This window comes from Orbicella franksi, chromosome 8, assembly GCF_964199315.1.
Source record: "Orbicella franksi chromosome 8, jaOrbFran1.1, whole genome shotgun sequence".
Taxonomy (NCBI): Eukaryota; Metazoa; Cnidaria; class Anthozoa; order Scleractinia; family Merulinidae; genus Orbicella; species Orbicella franksi.
Genome location: NC_138152.1, coordinates 9,367,412 through 9,386,334, shown reverse-complemented (window position 1 = coordinate 9,386,334; position 18,923 = coordinate 9,367,412). Strand labels below are relative to the sequence as shown.

At 39.3% G+C, this 18,923-nt stretch overlaps 2 protein-coding genes across 2 annotated transcripts; both read left to right on the top strand.

Annotated features, from left to right (window-relative positions):
• Positions 1–32: 32 nt before the first annotated feature.
• Positions 33–11,621, top strand: LOC145495909 (phospholipase ABHD3-like). The gene is made up of 9 exons (XM_081475510.1): positions 33–376; positions 2,663–2,784; positions 3,536–3,596; positions 4,479–4,524; positions 4,681–4,793; positions 5,493–5,672; positions 6,542–6,605; positions 7,507–7,675; positions 8,334–11,621. Exons 1-9 carry the CDS (start codon positions 102–104, stop codon positions 8,534–8,536), a joined length of 1,233 nt encoding a protein of 410 aa, XP_081331636.1. The 5' UTR covers positions 33–101; the 3' UTR covers positions 8,537–11,621.
• A 191-nt stretch (positions 11,622–11,812) lies between these two features.
• LOC145495897 (double-stranded RNA-binding protein Staufen homolog 2-like) lies at positions 11,813–18,873 on the top strand. The gene is made up of 5 exons (XM_081475496.1): positions 11,813–13,521; positions 14,299–14,508; positions 15,303–15,449; positions 16,026–16,212; positions 16,625–18,873. Exons 1-5 carry the CDS (start codon positions 12,178–12,180, stop codon positions 16,705–16,707), a joined length of 1,971 nt encoding a protein of 656 aa, XP_081331622.1. The 5' UTR covers positions 11,813–12,177; the 3' UTR covers positions 16,708–18,873.
• Positions 18,874–18,923: the final 50 nt, after the last annotated feature.

The following is an 18,923-nucleotide window of genomic DNA, read 5'->3' as shown; positions in this document are numbered from 1 at the left end:
GTTTCGGAACGTGATGCACGTGACTCGCTGGGTATTACTAAAGTCAAAGTCCGTTCATTCGCAGTTTTCCGCATCAAATGGATTGCAAGTAGATTGTCAAGATGCCTTCTGTCCAAGAGATTCTAGATATTCTTTATCAGTGGCAGTGGTTACCTCTCCTGACAGTTCTTTTCGTAATCTACATCACATACTACTTGTTTCACGTCGTTCAAAAGCCTCGGTTAATCGGCAAGGATGGTCGTTTTCGAGAATTCATTCTCCAAAGTTGCCCGATTGTGACAGAACATTATTGGCCAACAATTTGGTGTTTTGGTGCTAGAGCACAAACAGTCATTCGAGCTCTCATCCGATCGCGACCATCTGTTCCTTTTCGGAGGTAAGGTGTCATAAAAGCCATGTCCTTGTACATAAACTCTGGTATGCTATCACTTCATAGTTTGATAGCAAGCTCACTTTGAGACGCCAGTAAAAACAAGTGTGAATAATTTAATAAGCTGTCATCTTGCACCTGCAAGATTTCACGCTTGGTCAATTCGAAATATAGTGTTGTTCCTTACTAAAATGACAGAGCAGGTCTTTTTTTCGTTATTAAAGCAACAAGAATGAGCTGTAAATTTCACTATCTTCTGGCTGTGCTCAGTTAAATGAGCAAGCGGAAAAAGAGATAACATGATTACATAATGATTACAGAGTCAGGAGTGAGATAGTTTGCACGTGCCTTGTACGTGCCAGAGTGCAAAAAAAAAGCCAAGCTGTAACTATGATGTAAGGCAGGTGAAGTCTGTATACGAGCCAAGTGGCCCATCAGGTCAGAGCTTATCCCGGTTTCTGTAGCATGAAGCGACTAGGAGTATTTCTACTCCCCCCTGGATGGGATGCTAGTCCATCGCAGGGTTACCCCAGCATTAAGTTCGCCGGTACCCAGTTATCAACCTGGGTAGAGAGAGGCACTGTGAAAGTAAAGTATCTTGCCAAAGTACATAACACGATGTCCCCAGCCAGGGCTCGAACCTGGACCGCTCCATCCGGAGACGAGCGCACTAACCATGAGGTCACCATCCCTCCCAACAACAACTATGATGTACTAGCCCAAAAATCATTCTTACTAGTTCCCCAAAATGTCTTACTATCAGGATTAAAATTTGGAGTGAGGGCAAGGTGCCTGGGCTTGGGAGTGAGTCTTTTTTGTAAGGGGGTGGGGAGTTCCTTTTAACAGCACCAGTTCCAATTAGTCTGGTGAATGGTGGCTTCCGATTGGGCTAAAAAAAATATTTTTTGTTATACTGCCCAGTCGGTGAGCATCAGGTTCACAGTATGTTTTGTGTGTTTTAATGCAAAGCCTACATAAAAGCTAGTTCGTTCATTGTATTGTCTTGCTTGTTCAGGGGTTTCTTTAGGGTTGGGCACAGGGAAAATTTGGAGGTGTGGTGGCCTCATGCTTAGTGCACTTAACTCCAGATCGAGTGGTCCGGGTTCAAGCCCTGGCCGGGGACATTGTGTTGTGTTCTTAGGCCAGACACTTAACTCTCACCGTGCCTCTCTCCACCCAGGTGTATAATCGGGTACTGGTGACCTATGATGCCTGGGATAACCCTACAATGGACTAGCATCCCATTTAGGGGGGAGCAGAAATACTCCTGGTTGCTTCATGCCATAAAAACTGGGATAAGCTCCAGCCTGATGGGCTCCTTGGCTTGTATGTGGGGACTGGGAAAATTGACTGGCTATGAGGATGATTTTGTGTGCCTGGTTTGATCATCTAGTGGAAAGGTTTTATTAAAAAGAAATTCAGTTCAAAAGGTTTTGCTTGCCTGTAATAATAATAATAATAATAATAATAATAATAATAATAATAATAATAATAAATAAATATTTATATAGCGCCTATCCATGCCTGCTCTAGGTGCTGTACAATTCGCCAGAATGAGCTGTACTAATCTTAATAATTAAAAATGTACATTTAAGAAAGTAATAGAAGGTAAAAATCGCTAAGAATAATAAGTTTGAGTTTAGATTTAAAAGAACTTAGATTGTCACATGAGCAGATAGAAACAGGTAGACTGTTCCAGAGTTCAGGAGCGGAAACAGCAAAAGCTCGAGGACCATACGTCTTCAGGTGAAAATTGGTGGGGTTAAGAAGTAATAAGTGTGATGATCGGAGGATTCTGGAAGGTAGAAAGAGGATTCTGTAAAACCAGTTACCTTCCTGCTGAAAACATCAAATTATGAAACCCCTGTTGTTTAGCCAGATTTTACGTGAAAAGAAAAATACTACCTGTGGGGTAAATGGTAAAAAGTGAAAATGAAGTCTATAACTTTCCAAAGCACTTTCTAATCATAGTTCTCAAACTCATTAACAATTCATCAAGTTTAAACAAAGAAAATCATGACCGTGACGGTGTTTGGATATCTGAAATTAATTAGCATAGATTTTTACGATTTTATTTGTCTGTTTTCTCCTTAGTTTTAGTTTTGATTGACAAGATATATCAAACACTCAAGACAGTGTTTGACCACATTTCCAAACACCTCGAAGTTCGTCAAAAATACTTCACTGCGTGTCATATTTTCAACTCTCTTCTCGGTGGAAATGTGGTCAAACACGGTCTTTTGTGTTTGATATATTACTTGAAATGTTAATGAGCCCTATGTGTGGTACCAGGGAAACCTTGGAGACCCCCGATGGTGGAATTGTGTGCTTGGACTGGTTCGATAATGACACTAGCACTGTTTATAAAGATGCAGCTTCTAGACCCACAGTGTTAGTACTTCCTGGTCTAACAGGTGAGTAATTCCCTGTAATACCGGTATCTAGTTGATTTTAAATATTTTGGTTTTTGCCCTCTGTACATTCAAACATCTACTGTGAGTGGACATGCACTCCCTGTGACAGGGGAGAGGGTTGTGCAACACCAAGACTCTCCCATGGGGTGCAGACCCTTCAAACTTATAGTTGTCCCAACTTTGACAGAGCAGTTTTCAATTGAGTGTCGAAAGTAATCAGACAATTACTTTGTTTTTGGTTTTGGTTATACTACAGTTTAAGATTGGCTGAGTAGGCTAACTGGTAAGTAATTGGTTTGGTTTTGGTTTTGGTTTTATGATGCTCAGTTGAAAACTGCTGTAATCTAAAACAAATCAAAAACAATAATTACTAGACTTTTTGCTCTCCGCTTAACAGAGGTGTTTGCTGATTGCAGGTTTATTTTACAGTAAACGTGGGAAAAAAATTTTGGGACTTCAGCTGGTGTCCGCTTAATATGGGGTCCGCCTGATACAGGTTTCACTGTATCAGCCAAAAAAAAATATTAGGGCTGGCCCTTGGAGTGTCTACAGGATTTTCAGAATAATCTGCCATTCATTAAATCCGTTTGAATGGAGATATTCTATGCCCTAAAGGTTAGTCTTTGTTTTAGGCCTCACCTTTTTTGATACCTTCCATAATTGGCACTGAAATGTCAAACCCATCCTAAGGGTGAATGAGATGGTTAACTATAACATATTTATCAAAGTAAAGGAGTGAGTTTTGTTCCAGGTGGAAGTGAAACAAGCTATAGCCGACACTTAGTGTTAATTGGTGAACAACTTGGAGTGAGGTATGTTTGTTAAAATGTAGGCACAAAATTTGACCTCTGCAGCTCAAAATTAACTACCTGTTGGCTCCAAAACTATTGACTACGGGAACATAGTGACCTCTCTACCCTCTCAAGTAGGTAAACCATGCTTAATGACTTGTTACACGACTCACTGAAATAGCAAAAAAAACTCTGTTTAGTGCACTTCAGTGTTGGCAACTGAGGCATGTGAAACACTGTACCTGCATCAGTTGCATTGCTATTTAGCGGGAATTTATCCCTGACAGCATGTGATCTCACTGGCTACCTTGAGATTGCGTGGCATTCAATGAGGAAACTATGTCCAGCTCAAAGTCTCTTACCAGACAACATTGCAAAATCAGTGCTGGAATCTGAGAACCTGCTAATCATGAATTAAGTAATGACCCTACTTTGTTAGACATTTAAATCTGTTGCTTTTTCAATTTATGCAGTTAAATGCAATTTAGCGGAACGCAAGTCTTGTCTTCACGGTCAGCAGCATTTAGATCTGCGCATACGTGAGGATTCCACCTGTTCTTGGGCCACAGGGTGTTGTAGTAGGTTTGCGTTGAGTCAATGTTTTCCGAAAGTGTCAGAGTATTAAGCGTGGGGGCTCTTCTCAGAGGTTGTTTCCCCTCCCCTGTCCCTCCCTCTCCTTCCACTGTTTTATCAGTATGACGGTGCCTACTTTGGAGGCTCATGGCTGGGTTACCAGGATTTGCCAACCATGGGAGTGGTCTCCATCTAGGAACTGGCTGCCAATAGTGGAAACTCCTGGAAGTCTCAGGCACCCAACCTCCACTTGGCAAGGCAGTAGTTAACTTCTCTGTTAACATAACCTCAACCAAAAAATTGTTCAGTTTTGTCAATCTCTTATTGTAGGACAATTGTCGCAAATCACAGAGGGTTTGGTGCATCTCAGTTAAAGGTGACAATGTTATTTAACTTTGAGAGAGTTAGGTTCAGTAGAAAAAGTCTATGTGGAGAGATCTTCAAGATTTTGATTGATATGTTTGTTTCCTGTCAGAATTTTATTAGAGATTTTGACCAGAACATTAGCATTAATGAAGCTGTCTTTACACAGACACCTCGCACTTTCTGTGCAGCGAACACTGAAGATCTCAAGTTTGTTCTAGCACACATTCATGAGGCGTATCCTAAGTCACCCATCCTGGGTATGGGGATTTCAATGGGAGGGTCAGTATCTTTGAAAATGTACTTTGTTTTTACAGTCAAGTGTCAGGAGTAACATTTTTAGTGCTCAGTTTGTTTATCAGTAAGAATAGCTTGAATTTAGGGTTTCAATTTAGTGTACACTTGAGGCTTGAGTTTAATGATGATGCTAATTTTAAAAAATATATGACTCAATGAAACTGTGTTTTCTTGAGCCTTGAAAAACATAATCCCTTACAACTCCCGCTCTTGTACTAACACAGGCTAAATGTAGGTCAGTGGTGAATGGCTGGGGCAGATACAGGATTTTAGAGAAGGGGGTTCGAGATACTAACTGTGGATGTGGTCCCCTGTAAGGGGGTCTGGGGATATCCTCTCCCAGAAATGTTTAAAATTGAGGTCTTCCAGCATTCTGAGACCAAGCTGGCATGTTAGAATGTCTCATTTTTTTTTATGTAGGGGGTTTACCCGAACCCCCCCTAGATCTGCCCTGCAATGGTTCTCTAAAAAATTTGTCTCTCACAAGATTTCAGTCAAATTCCACTGGTATTGCTGTGTTTATTGAATATACAATTTCTCTTTAATTTGGAAGGCGTAGAAAATCTAAGGTCTTGAGGCTCAAATTTACCATTTACCATGCCTTGTATTTGTTTCACTTTCCTCTTAATATGATCATTTTGCTAAATGCTGAATTTTAATATGAGTACTGTTTATTATGCACAGCATGATCCTGATGAACTACTTGAATGAGATGAGAGGTAATGAAAAGTCTGATCTTGTTGGAGTTATGGCCGTATCAATCCCTTGGAACTGCATGGAATCATGTGTGTCGCTTGAACAGCCAATCAACAGCTTTCTTTTCAATAAGCACCTGACAAGGAACCTTGTGAATATGCTGTATAGGTAACTTACATGTACCAGTGGTGGATTCAGACCTTGAGCTAAGGGGGGGGGGGGGGGGGGAAGGGGGTGGTGCAGGATTTTTTTGCTTGCAAGCCCTGCCAGCTTTTCTTACTTCTGTGATGTTTTCTTTTTTTACCCAAAATAAGGGGGGCCCTGCCCTCCCCCCCCCAGCCCCTCCCCTAGATCCACCATTGTGTACAATAGTTTACATGAACATGTAAGCAAGATCATTTCAGGCAAACTCTAAGAGAAACTATGATATACAAACCAAATGTCATTCTCAATACCTCTCCCCCCCCCCCTTCCCAAATAAGAAAGGAAAAAAAATATCTCTTACAGTACTTCTGTAATCTGAATTTCCTCAAAAAGTTTTCCTTTCAAACGGGACTCCCTTGTTGTTTGGCAAGTGAAAGACAGAATCTGCTTGCAAAATTGCAAAATCTGCTAGCCACAGACTATCACACATGACTTTTTTTGCATGTTGACAAAGTAGCCATGTTTTCACCCAGTGACGAGTGAGTGAGGACTCCCACTATTATGGCAGTGACATACTCGTTTAACAGTTTTGGAAACCAAAATCTGTTTCTGGGCAGGAGATGATTCAAGTCCATTTTCAATACAATAACATAAACATGACATCATTAGTTAGGTGTCCACTGTTAGTCAAGAGAAAGTTTTGTTATTATCACTAGTATTTCTTTTCTTGACAACTAGTGAACTTGTTTATTTGTGGCTTTGTGTGGTGTTTTGGAAACTGGAGTTAGACATTGTTAGCTTGAGAAGTGATAATTCATAAATTATAGAATTAAATTCATCAGTATATTTTGTTTCATTTACTGACCTTCTTTGATCTGATTATACTTTTAAAGGAATCTTGAAGTGTTTGAAAGCCATTTGGGGAATCTCCCATTTGACATTCACCATGCATTGAAGGTAGATAATCTCATGCACTATCTTATTTTTACTTAAAAAATAGAAAACATGTAACATGTTTTTATCGAATTTTAGTATAAATCTACTACCGTTCTATCACGAATGCCGCTCTCTGATTGGCTACACTACTCACTATCTATTCTGTGAGAGATAGTGAGTTGTGTAGCAGTGTGCCCTTGTTAACAAAATGACAGCCCTTTCTTGGCATTTTCAAAGTATGTTTGAAGAGGGTTAGTTTGAAGTTTTGAATGACTATGAGATTTATGCTAAAACAATTAGATTATTTGCTCTCGATTCCTATGTGTGATAGAAATCTCGAGCTCATCATCATCATCATCATCATCAGTTCTCGAGGTGCTAGTAGGCGCATAAGGCATAATCTACACGTAATTGTTAAATAGAAACACGAGTGGAAGTTTGGGCGAAGGAAAAATGCCATGAGAACATGAGCCAACAGGTGAGTGTTTCCACAGCTTCTTCGAGTTCTCCCAAATTTCCACTTGTGTTGCTATGGCTCAACAGAAACATGGGGGACATGTTTTTTTTATTTCTTTTAGAAAAATTCCACAATGAAAAAAAGGGAACAACTTGTTTACTTTGATTATCAAAATGTAAATTCTCTTTGCTCATACCATCATTACCTCAACAGCTCATGCTAGTTTTGTGTTTCTATTGAGTTTTAGAAACATGATTTTAAACCAATCAGTGTCTGTAATTTCTTTGGGCTATTTAATAATTTTTTTTTCATATATACTGTTCGTGTCAGTTATTTTGCTAAATATTTTGCATCAACTTTATAAATGTTACAATTTTGAAAGGGACTGACTAAATGAACAGATGCTGTTGCTTATTATTAATTTTAATTTTAATATCATAATAAACAAATAGTAATTTTTTTCAGTCTCGGACCATACGTGAATTTGATGACAGATTTACATCTCCAACATTTGGCTATCGTAACTATGAAGAATACTACAGTGCAGCAACCCTTCACACTAAACCTCTACATACCATAAAAGTTCCTGTACTCTGTTTGAATGCTGCAGATGATCCTTTCTCCCCTCTACACGGTTAGTGCTTCATGCATTTATTTATTTTATTAACATTTTAAATTAAAAACAAGCAAAATCAAATAGTAGCAAAAACAAATGCAAAGGACTAGCATCCTGTCTACCTGTGGAGTAGCAAATTATACTCAGGTAGCCACTGACTTCATGCCATAGAAACAGGTATAAACAAACAACAGTGTTGGCAGTTATGCCGTGACTGGCATGATATCAATACTTAAACATTGATATCACAGATTACAAAGTGGTGCTATTAATAAAAACCAGGCATCCTTAACAGGGTTCCATGTATTGAGCTTTAAAGCCAAGCTGTATGTTGTGTTTTTGGTCAAAACTCTTTCAATTACTCATCAGATTTCCTCTCCATGCAAGCATATAAATGCATATATTTAACATATGGGGCAGACCTGACAGAAAATACTGGGGGGTGGGGGGTGGGAGCTGGGTAATGTGCAACAGATCAGGACCACTGGACCAGGTCCAGGCAGATTCACTGTGTTGTCAATCACTGGTTGGCACTCCTGATTTGTTGAAGTTTGTCCAATTTCCAGGATAACAGACTTTTTAATACCGTCCATACATATGATTCTCATGTTTTACTACATGCTATTCATATTGTTGAAGTCATATAAATTCATATTTCATTGGTTTGTCATTACAGCAATTCCACTGGAAGCACTTGCACAGAACTCAATGGTTTCCATGGTGCTGACATCTTATGGTGGACATATTGGTTTTGTGGAGGGAATCACAATTCACAAGAGCAATTACATGGAAAGGCTGTTTTCTCAGTTTGCCAAAGGAATATTTGAACTTGCCAAGAAGGACAAATTGAAAGAAATTCTCGAAGACACCTCTTCATGAAAAATAATGTATTTTATTTACTTGATATGGTTTCGAAAGCTACTTCCACACATGGTGCTAGAGCAAAGTGCCCAAGATGATTCTTGCTGGGCACTTGTGTGAACACACCTTTTTCCAAGTATTTGCACCAGAATTCGGGCGCAGTGCCCATGTCCAGGCACAAGGTCTAAGCGCTGTACTCAGGCACTAAATGGTACTTGGGTACTTGGGGTACCCAGTGTCCAAACAAAACACTATTTTGTGCCGGTTGCCCACTGCAGGCAACAGTGCTTGGGCACCAAGTGTAAACACAGCCTTAGTGGTGCATATTAAAGGAGCTAACTCACGGTTTGCACATCTTGAAAGGTTTAGCCTAAATCTTTCAAGTTTGCCATTTGTAATCCATGTTAATCTTCTCCCCCCTAAACCATCCTGTTTCCTTTATCTTTTATTGCTATGTCTGTGGTGTTTTTTCTTTCTTAGTAAAGTTCTATTTTCAGGCTTCCTTCAATTTAGATGTAATTTTGTCATCGCAAAAATAGCTAAAAATCCTGTGATGTAAAGCTCCTTTAAGTCCATAGTTTTCAGGACTGATTCATGCAGACTAGAATGTTGTGAACAATATTAATCTTAAATACCACAAAAGATGTCATGTCAGCATAATGCTGCCTAAGCTGTAAATATTGGACCTTTTCTTTTTGATATACAACTTAATCAAAAAGTAAGACTCACATTGTGTCAGAGATGTGATCAGACATTACTGAAAGTAAACAAGTTATATGTAATTATTGTAACCCTGTTTGATAAATTAGCATACTCTACACATTATAAAAAGATTAAGTTATTGCATAATATAGTTACAGCCGACTGAAGCATGTAGCAGTTGAGTGTGTGAATAGCTAATGTTTTGCACTTCTGATTGTTTTACTTATGGTCGGCTTTCAAAAAATCTAAATCAAACATTTCTTGAGGAGAAAGTTTACTTAAGACAATTTTTGCATGCAGTGTTTGATACTTACTGAAAAACTCAGAAAACCGGTAAGAGTATAAATGTTTGAAGAATTTTATCATGCAGATAGGGAAAAGCCAAACTAGACCGCAAACAGCTACGATCACTTTGTTTGTGGTTTTGAGGTTTGCTCGCATGTCCTGAACTTTATGTGGTTGGTCAGTACACAATTGACTTGTCAGAATCAAATCAAAGTATTTTATATGATGGTTTTCTGACACGCATGGTGTATTTTTAGACTTTCAGTTTTAAAGTTGAAATATTATGCACATATCACAGGCTTCTACCTGGGGTTGACCCCAGGGGAGACCAACAGGGTTGTGAAAAGGGTAAAGCAATTTTTAGCTACATTTTCTTTTGCAGATATTCCCTCTCAATCCCCAAATATTGTTGTAGAAATTCTGCATCCCCTGTAATTTTAGCTTGGGATTGGGAAATTTCAGGACCTTGATCAATAATTTACTACCCCTGTATTCCCCATCATACCTTATGATCTATAGTCTATCTAGGGGTCCACCCCTTGGGGGGAGCCAGTGATATGCACATAAAGATGCCATACCATATCCAAAACTTTGCTGTTGGAACTGCAGGCTCAGTTTATTATCAGAGGTAGAGTAAAATTTTTTAAAGATTTTTAATGAAGTGATACTGAGTTGACCTAGCTGCACATCCATGGCTTGTAATTAAAAGGATATTGAATTTTGAGGAGGCTGCCCCTTTTCTGGAGGCTTCATTACCCCGTTTAAATTGCTGTAATGTTTAAGGCAAATAAGCAATGATGATGATGATGGTGATGAAAGTTGCAACCAGCAGCTTAATACTAAGACATATTTGCCTGCAGATTATCAACTACATTGTTTAGGAGGCTCATTTAATATTTTGCAAAATCAACAGAAAGGAGTCAAAAATTGGTCTAAAAGAGAACAATAAAACTCGAGCACATTACACTGACCCACTTAATTTCTGGTAAAACTAGTAACCATCAGTTGTATAATAATTTTCTCATTCAATGTAAATGCATATATGAGTAAAGACTTACAGACAGTGTAAATAGTTTTCAGCTGGGCTGTCCGTCATGTGTAACCTGTACACATTCTGTCATTTATTTAAAAGTTGACAGTGCACTCCAGATACTTATATTTCACTCTTTATTAAAGGTTCTCTTTCTTTAGGGGAGAGATATCTGTCATATTCATTTACAGGAGCACTTCCATGACAAAGCATGGGTAAAATTAATTCAATCTTTTGTCAAACATTTTTTCATTTTCTATCAACTATCTCTAAGACAGTGACCTACTTTTCATAAAATTATGGGCTGCGATTTAGGAAAGCCAGAAATGGAAAAAGCATTTTGAGAATATCCAAATGGCCAAGTTTGAGGACCCTGGCATTAAAGAATGAGATTTTATGGTGGTTTGAATTTTTTAAAAAGTAAGACTAAGACCTTGCTCTCCAGCAACATTTTCCATAGATATCCTTAAAATTTTCGGAAATTCAAACTGTTGTATAAACTTACTCTTTAATGCCAGGAGCCTCCCACTTGGCCATTTTGGAATTTTTGATATGCTCTTTCCATTTTTGGCATTCTTAAGTTACAGCCCATAATATGTAATTTTTTAGGAAAATTTTGGTCACGTGACCCCAGCTGCAAAGGGCTTGTTACTTGCAAGGTATCATTAAGGAAGTCATTTATAAAATTTTTAAGTTTTATCAAAAAATTATTTAGTATTACTTTTAATAACGTCATTACGGTGTAATCAGTTACATTGTTGAGAATAACTTGCCTGCAAATTAAAATGCAACTTGAAGATTCTAACAGAAAGTATATAACTGTTATAAAGGTCAAGGTACTTTTTGCATGGTGTGTGACAAGTTCTCAGGCAATTTTTCCTAAGCCACTGTCTTGAATGACACAAGTTTGGTCCAAGTACATCCATCACCATTTTTTATTCTTTTTTTGTTCAGAGGAGGGGCTGTCATTTATATTTTCCAAAACAAGGAAATAAAAATCAAACTAGTATAGTTAGAAAATTGTTGTTTTTACATACTGTCTGAAGTTGTATGATTTTTGTAAAACAATAAAACCATTTTCCAGTACATGAGAAGTATTTTGGGTTATAAACTATGACCAGAGTACTCTGACGCCACTGACATTTTTGCTTATACAATAAAATGGACAAAAAGCGTCACAAATTAAACGGCAAAAAAAGTCATGTCACATGAGGATGGCACTTACTCTCCCCTCCCTCACCATGTCGAGACTCGTTGCATTGCACTGCAAAGCCTGCTGGGATATCGTTTTTGGCCGAGTGACGCAAAGGCGAGCAGACCTCATGTCTGGCGAATTAGTCCACTTTTGAAAGAAAACAAATTTCTTCAAAAGTGTGGGGTCTCCTCACTGATTCTTGTCGACTTCATAATCTTTCAGTTCCTTTTCACCTTCTTTTGTTATTACCGTCAATTTCCCTGCGGAAGTTGGTGGTAATTTCGAACAACACATCGAATCTTCTGTGGAGTCGACGGCCATTTTCAACTTAACTTATTTATTATTCGTCCGATTCGACACCATTCTACACTCGATCACCACTTCTATCCGTCTTTTTAAACCATCTTCTTTAGATATTTCGTTTCTTCAAGTTCTGAGATCGTCGCGATGGCTCAGAAAACGCCAGTCAGCCTGATGAACGAACTTGCGAAAGCGAACAAGATGAATCCTGAATACAAAGTCATCGAAGAGAGCGGACCAGCTCACAAGCGAACCTTCACTGTTCAACTAACCCTGGGTGAAGTAGGCACATGGCAAGGCAAAGCAACAAGCATTAGAAGTGCCAGGCATGCTGCAGCCACCGCGGGTTTGGAGAACTGTGGGCTTTGTATGCCAGAAAAAGAAAAGCCTAAAATTCAACAATTCAACGTGACTCCAACTGTAGAATTAAACGTGCTGGCAATGAAGCTAGGCAAGCTGACACAGTATCAAGACCTGCAGCCTAAGATCCCATCGTACCACCAACCACATGTCAATATGAGCTACCATGGTCTTCAGATGCAACATCAGCTTACGGGAATGCACCACAACATGCCCAGTCCACGCTCCCCTTATGGCATCCCCCATCCAGGGCAGGAGAATCATTTTCGCCCTTACATCCAAAATGGCTACCACCCCCGTTCTGCACCTCCTCGCATACCCAGGATCGCCTGTGTGAAGCTAATGGTAGGAGATAGGGAGTTCTATGGCGAGGGCCGTGACAAACAAAAAGCGCGGCAAAATGCGGCGGAAAAAGCAATCAAGATCATGCGTGAGGAGCTGGCTGCTTCTGGACAAAAGGAGAGTTCTAGCAATCTGGAGGAACAGAAAGTGTTTGTTCAGAACGCTGAAGCCACTGTTAATGGTAACAAACCAGACATTACACCCAATGAAAGTGTCACTGAGGTAAAATCCGAGATCAGTCAAGTGTATGAGATAGCCTCCAAACGGAAGCTGCAAGTTGGATTTGAAGATGTGAAGAGCAGTGGTCCCCCTCACATGAAGCGTTTTGTGATAAGTGTCACAGTGGGTGAGTTTATGACCGTGGGCGAAGGTTCTAAGAAGAAAGATGCCAAGCTAGAAGCGGCAAAGAAAATGCTTGAAGAGCTACAGAAACTACCTGAGTTACCCAAAGAGGAGACCAGCTACAAGAACAGTGGCCGGTTTGTTCGTCGCGGGCCTCGTATCTTGAACCAGAAAACAAAGGGAGAGATAGATCCCTCCCTGAATCCAGTAAGTATTCTTGGGCAGATTCTACAGCGCAGACATGAGCAACCACCCATCTACCAAATGCTTCATGAGAAGGCTATGGCACATGATAGAGAATTCACCATAGAGGTGACTGTCGGGCAGCACAAGGCTACGGGAGCTGGTCCGAACAAGAAGGAGGCCAAGAAGAAAGCTGCTGAAGCTATGTTACAGCTGATTGGATTTCGCTCTGCTGACAGACAGCCAGCTGCAAATATCTCGCAGGTAAAACTTACTGTTCCAGCTTAGTACATATGGGTTGTTGACCAAGCATGAGGTCGAGATGGCTGGATATTAGCCAAGTTTTCTTTTTTGTGTGTTTATGGATGGAGATGGAGTCAAGGTCTGGTATAAATATTCAAAAAGAAAATAAGGCCAATATCCAGCAATACTGACTGAACAAGCTTGGTCAATAAAGGATTTATCATATAGAAAAAGAGAACTATTTTCTTGTTACCCAAGGGGGCAAGATGGCACTATCTTGAGATAGCACCGTCTTGCCCATTTGGGTAGACAATCACAGTGCAGGATTTGGTTCATCTTGCCCGCTCACAGAGTGACTCAGCCTTATTAGAAATGTACTTCCGTCATGTTTCTTCTTGTCTTTTTCTAAGGTGAAGGTTAAGTCTGTATATGAGCCAAGTGGCCCATCAGGCCGGAGGTTATCCTGGTTTCTGTACCATGAAGCAACTAGGAGTATTTCTACTCCCCCCTGGATGGGATGCTAGTCCACTGCAGTGTTACCCCCAGCATTAAGTTCACTGGTACCTATTTATACACCTGGGTGGAGAGAGGCACTGTGAGAGTGAAGTGTCTTGCCCAAGAACACAACGCAATGTTCCCAGCCAGGGCTTGAACCCAAACTGCTCATTCTGGGGGCGAGCGCACTAACCACGAGGCCACTGTGCCTCCCAAGTGTCTTTTTCTGAGCTACATGGCATTTCCAAGTACCTTGGGGACATAACTTGATAAATATCTTTTATAACATGTATCTTCTTGTAGGGAGAGAAAGCTGTCAAAACTGAGAAGAGTGATGCTGAACAGAAGGTCTCTTTTAATGGAAGTGGAACAGGCAGTCAGCCAGCCACCATTCTTGGCCGGCAGCTCAAGCCTGGTCTGCTGCCGATGGTTCCTGAACTGGCCAAACAGACTCGATCAGACATGATGAACTCCGTGGTTGCTCCCATAGCACTAGTGAAGCAGGAACCTCAGGTATGAACAGCTATTCAAAGTGGCCGTTTATAGTTGAGAAAATGAAATATTTCTGTGTTTCTGTGCATGTTTGGGAGAATGAGAAATGTTACATAGGAACATAAGCTGTGCAGTGGTTGTCACACAGCTTTTTCTCCAGCATGAATCATACACAGTGAGGTCTACACATATATCGTATTAACCAAGTGCAAGGGCCATACTGGATGAATATTGGCCCGGGATCCATACAAAAAAGACCGAGGTCCAATATTCTCCCAGTATGTCCCTTGTACTTGGTTAATAAGGGATTTATTACGTGACTGACACTACCTGAAAGTCTTCAAAAGTGACCTTGTGGGATCATTAGGGACAGTGCCCGGCTTAATACTTAAAGAATATTGGACTGGCAATGGAGCAGTCTGATTGGTTGATTTTAGTCATCAGCCCTCATAACTAGCTTAGTCATGTAATAAATAAACTTCTCAAAGTCATTAAGTAAATGATTTGAGTTTCGAAGAAGGAAGTCATTGCGTGACAGTGTTTGGATATCTGATCTTAATTAGCATAAAGTGTTACTATTTTTAATTATTTCTTCATTTTCTCCTTAGCTTAAGTTTTGATTGAGAAGTTATATCAAAAACTCAAGACTGTGTTTGACTGCGTTTCCAAGTACCTCAAAGTTTGTCGAAGATGCTCCACTACACATCACATTTTCAACTCTCTTCTCAGTGTTTGGAAATGTGGTCAAACACAGTCTTTTCTGTTGGATAATTATATTACTTGCAACTTGATGTTGTTTTTTTCTGATTCCTTAGGAGCCAGCTCTACAAGGCGGGTTAAACCGAGCCCCTGGTGCCCCAGTGGTCAAGACAACTCCTGGGAAACATCCAACTCCAGTTCAAAAGCTTCTGCAGCTGGCTGAGGTTGAGGGATTACGAGTGCAATTTACTGATTACCCCAAGGTTAGAACCTGTCAGCTGTAAATCTGAAACAAAAATTCTGGTTTTCATTAAGGAACAGAAAACGTGTTTCATGTTTCTGTCAAGTTATAGAAACACAGGTGGAAGTTTGGGAGAATGAGAATTGTTGTGGGAACACAAGTCGACAGGTGGGAGATTCCACAGCTATTGTGAGTTCTCCCAATCTTTTACGAGTGTTTCTTTAACTTGATAGAAACACAGGGAACATGTTTTCGATTTCTTTTAGAAAACAATGTGATACGAAAAAGAAAGCAACTTGTTTACTTTGATCATCAAAATAGAAATTTTCCTTTCTTGTGCCATCATTGCATCAACAGCTTGAGCAAGTTCTGTGTTTCTATTGAGTTATAGATTCCTTACAGGGTGTTTCTAGTGTATTCCGCTAAAAATATCCCTTTTAAGCTCAAAATGCAAATTTATACTCCTCTCTTCATGACATTTTGACAAGTGGAATGCCCTTCAAACAGTCTCTTTTTACTAGCAGCCCAGCAGGAATATTAAAAAATTTGCTCAGTTCAATAATATTGAATTTTTTGAATGCTGTTGTGTACATTGTAGGAGAGAGAGTTTCTCACACTGGTAACAGTGTCGTCCATTCCGCCTCTCACATGTTATGGGTCAGGAGCAACTGTGGAAGCTTCACGTGAGGAAGCTGCAAGTAACGCCTTGAAACCATTGCTTCAGTTGGGCTTGGATCACACTAACAAACTTAAATCCTTTGAGGAAAGCCAAGCTTCTTTGCAAGGTAAACTTTGGATTGATTTATTTGGTAAAAAAAGGTAAAGTCTGCGTACGAGCCATCAGGCCAGCGCGTACATGTATCTCAAGTTTCAGCAGCATGAGGAGACAAGGAGTATTTTTGTTCCCCCTTGGATGGAATGCTAGTCCATCTCAGGGTTACCCCAGCATTAAGTTCCCTGTTACCCATTTATACACCTGGGTGAAGAGAGACACTGTGAGAGTAAAGTGTCTTGTGCAAGAACACAACACAATGTCCCTGGCCAGAGCTCAAACCCGTACTGTTCCATCTGAAGGTGAAGGCTAACCATGAGTCCACAATGCCTCCATTATGATTGATTCCAATATGTACACCCTGTAATTTTTTTTGTTTTTTTTTACAATTTTATTGATCTTTTCTTGATCCTGCTTTTTTACAGGCGGTATTAAAACTCAACCATCTGCCACTAATGATGTCACTGCTAGTGATGAAGGAAGAGAGAGCCAACCAAAGAAAGATTAACAGCGACTTCCTACAAATGAAATGCTGAGAAAGTTAAGGGATGGATAATTATGAAGATCTTGATTTGGGGTATGATTTGGACTAGAAAACGAATGGAAATTTTCTGAAAGATTTTCCTGACCAGGAAGAAAATGAAAACTGAAGTCTAAAGTTATTAATGTCTGAGAAAAATGGCTGCCCCAAGCTCTTAGTTTAATTCCGTAGATTTGTTTCCATTCCAAGAGTATGATTTCGTTCACAATGTTGAGCTTGGGAAAAGACAACAGGTTGGATAGAGCATGGGTAAAGTTTCAAAACAGTGGTCACTCATATCTTCTCCAGTTTGTACAAATTCTTTTCCCTGGTCACCATAGATATTATAACATACTGTATAATATATTATTATTTATTGATGAATTCTTAGTTGCAACAGTTGCAATTTTTTTTCCAAGGTCAGGAAAAAGTAAGGGAATTATCTGGTTAGTAGAAACCTAAGTTCGTTGTCAACGGAGTCGGGGAATTCTATTTACAGTGGTTACAAGTTTTGATAAGTGTTGTTGATAATGGCCAACTTATTCAGGGCTCAAAACAGGGCTGTCTAGTCATCCAGGGGAAGTAGATTTTGTTGTTGGGCTAGTAACTTTTTATTCTCACTTGCCTAATGGGCAAGGGTCAGTTGAAAGTTGTAGAATTTCAGAATTTTTGAGAATTCTGTTGGAGAGTTTTTGTTTTCTGCCTGATTGACAACCATGAATCAAAAGTCTTCTATTCCATCTAGATACCTTCCTAATGAGTGACTGTTGTACAAATTCTTCTAACTGGTCTCTGTATATTGTTATAATGTTAGTTGGGAGAATTTTGACACACATTAAGACAATTCCTGTGACTCAGGTGACCACTTTTTTTTTTACTCTGCTATCATGTGCATTAGCTGCAGTGTTAATATTTTAGGGGAAAATTAAATTGAGATGGAAAAAAAAGTTGTATTGGTCTAAGTTCTGAATATGATGTTGATTGCTGATCTTATCACATAGGGGGTAAAATAACTGAACTAATTGGCAATCTTTAATACAGCCATGGCCATCGCTTCGCTGTCCCACCAGTTGTAATGGTGGCCTTTTCTGAGTAAACTAGATTGACTATTTGCTAAAGTCCTACCTCATCTAGTGCTTGTTAAAGAGGCAGTTGTAAAGCATTATTTTGCATGGTTACATATGCCTTAGTTGCTTTTTACTTCAAGAGTAAGGACTTTTAGTTACATTGTGGTCTGAAATGTCAGTTTTATTCTCACTCGATGGAATGTGAATCGATGTTATTCATTATGAACCACATACCTTATCTTCGAGTCCTTTCAAATTCTTTTTCCAACAGCTTCATTGATTTTTACAGCTGCAAAGTTGTTTCATCAAGTGATGTGAGAAAGAACAGAGCATAATGTAACATTTCACATCCACAATGGCAGTTGACATGAAACTTTGAATTTACCTTATGTAAGTAGTTGCAAAATGTTCACATTTTGTGATGTCTTACATGAACAAGACAAAAAACATAAACAAACTCTTGAGAGTGTGTTAACATCTGCAGTGGAAAGAAGGACATGGGTAGATATGGAAGCTAGTACAATGTACCTGCCCTATAGACAAAGTAAAGGAATTTCTGGATGTTTCAATTCTTGATTTAGTGTTTGTTAGTGATTTTAAGAATATGCCTTAATCTTGTTCATGTTGTAGCAGGAAACTAAAACAATGTAGTCACTGGAACCTTGAGATGTGGGAAACTGCAGTTAATGTTCAAGCCTGTAATACTTCTAAAAATATTAAGACTGGTCATAAATATAGTACATATTATATATAAATTACTGCCCTCTGTGTATAATTGGATCTGAGATCAGTTTGTGCCAGCACTACTGCTTGGCTTTGTAGGTCGTGAACCATTAATGTTGTAAGCTAAAATATTAAAGAAGTGTAGCAGCTCTTGTAAGCTTGTAATTCTTGTTTGGGGCTAGGGGCATTTTTTAAATAGTTTGTTTTATTGTCTTTTCAAAGGGTATCAAGCCATTCATGTGAGACGTTACAAGAGCTGCTACCTGACCCAAATATTAACAATACTAATTTATTAATCTATGAAATTATTGAAGCAACAGTTCCTTGGTTGCAATTGTTCTTTAATAAAATGTCATCATTGGCAGGCTTGTGTTTTTGTAGTCTTTCCTTTACTAAAGGAACTTCGAACAAGGA

What these genes read in the sequence shown, in the direction of transcription:
- LOC145495897 (XM_081475496.1), top strand. Translation starts at nt 12,178, where the DNA reads ATGGCTCAGAAAACGCCAGTCAGCCTGATGAACGAACTTGCGAAAGCG. An exon ending in CAGCTGCAAATATCTCGCAG is followed by an intron (nt 13,522 to 14,298) that starts GTAAAACTTACT and finishes ATCTTCTTGTAG; the next exon opens with GGAGAGAAAGCTGTCAAAAC. An exon ending in AAGCCAAGCTTCTTTGCAAG is followed by an intron (nt 16,213 to 16,624) that starts GTAAACTTTGGA and finishes GCTTTTTTACAG; the next exon opens with GCGGTATTAAAACTCAACCA.
- LOC145495909 (XM_081475510.1), top strand. Translation starts at nt 102, where the DNA reads ATGCCTTCTGTCCAAGAGATTCTAGATATTCTTTATCAGTGGCAGTGG. An exon ending in CCATCTGTTCCTTTTCGGAG is followed by an intron (nt 377 to 2,662) that starts GTAAGGTGTCAT and finishes GTGTGGTACCAG; the next exon opens with GGAAACCTTGGAGACCCCCG. An exon ending in AGTACTTCCTGGTCTAACAG is followed by an intron (nt 2,785 to 3,535) that starts GTGAGTAATTCC and finishes GTTTTGTTCCAG; the next exon opens with GTGGAAGTGAAACAAGCTAT.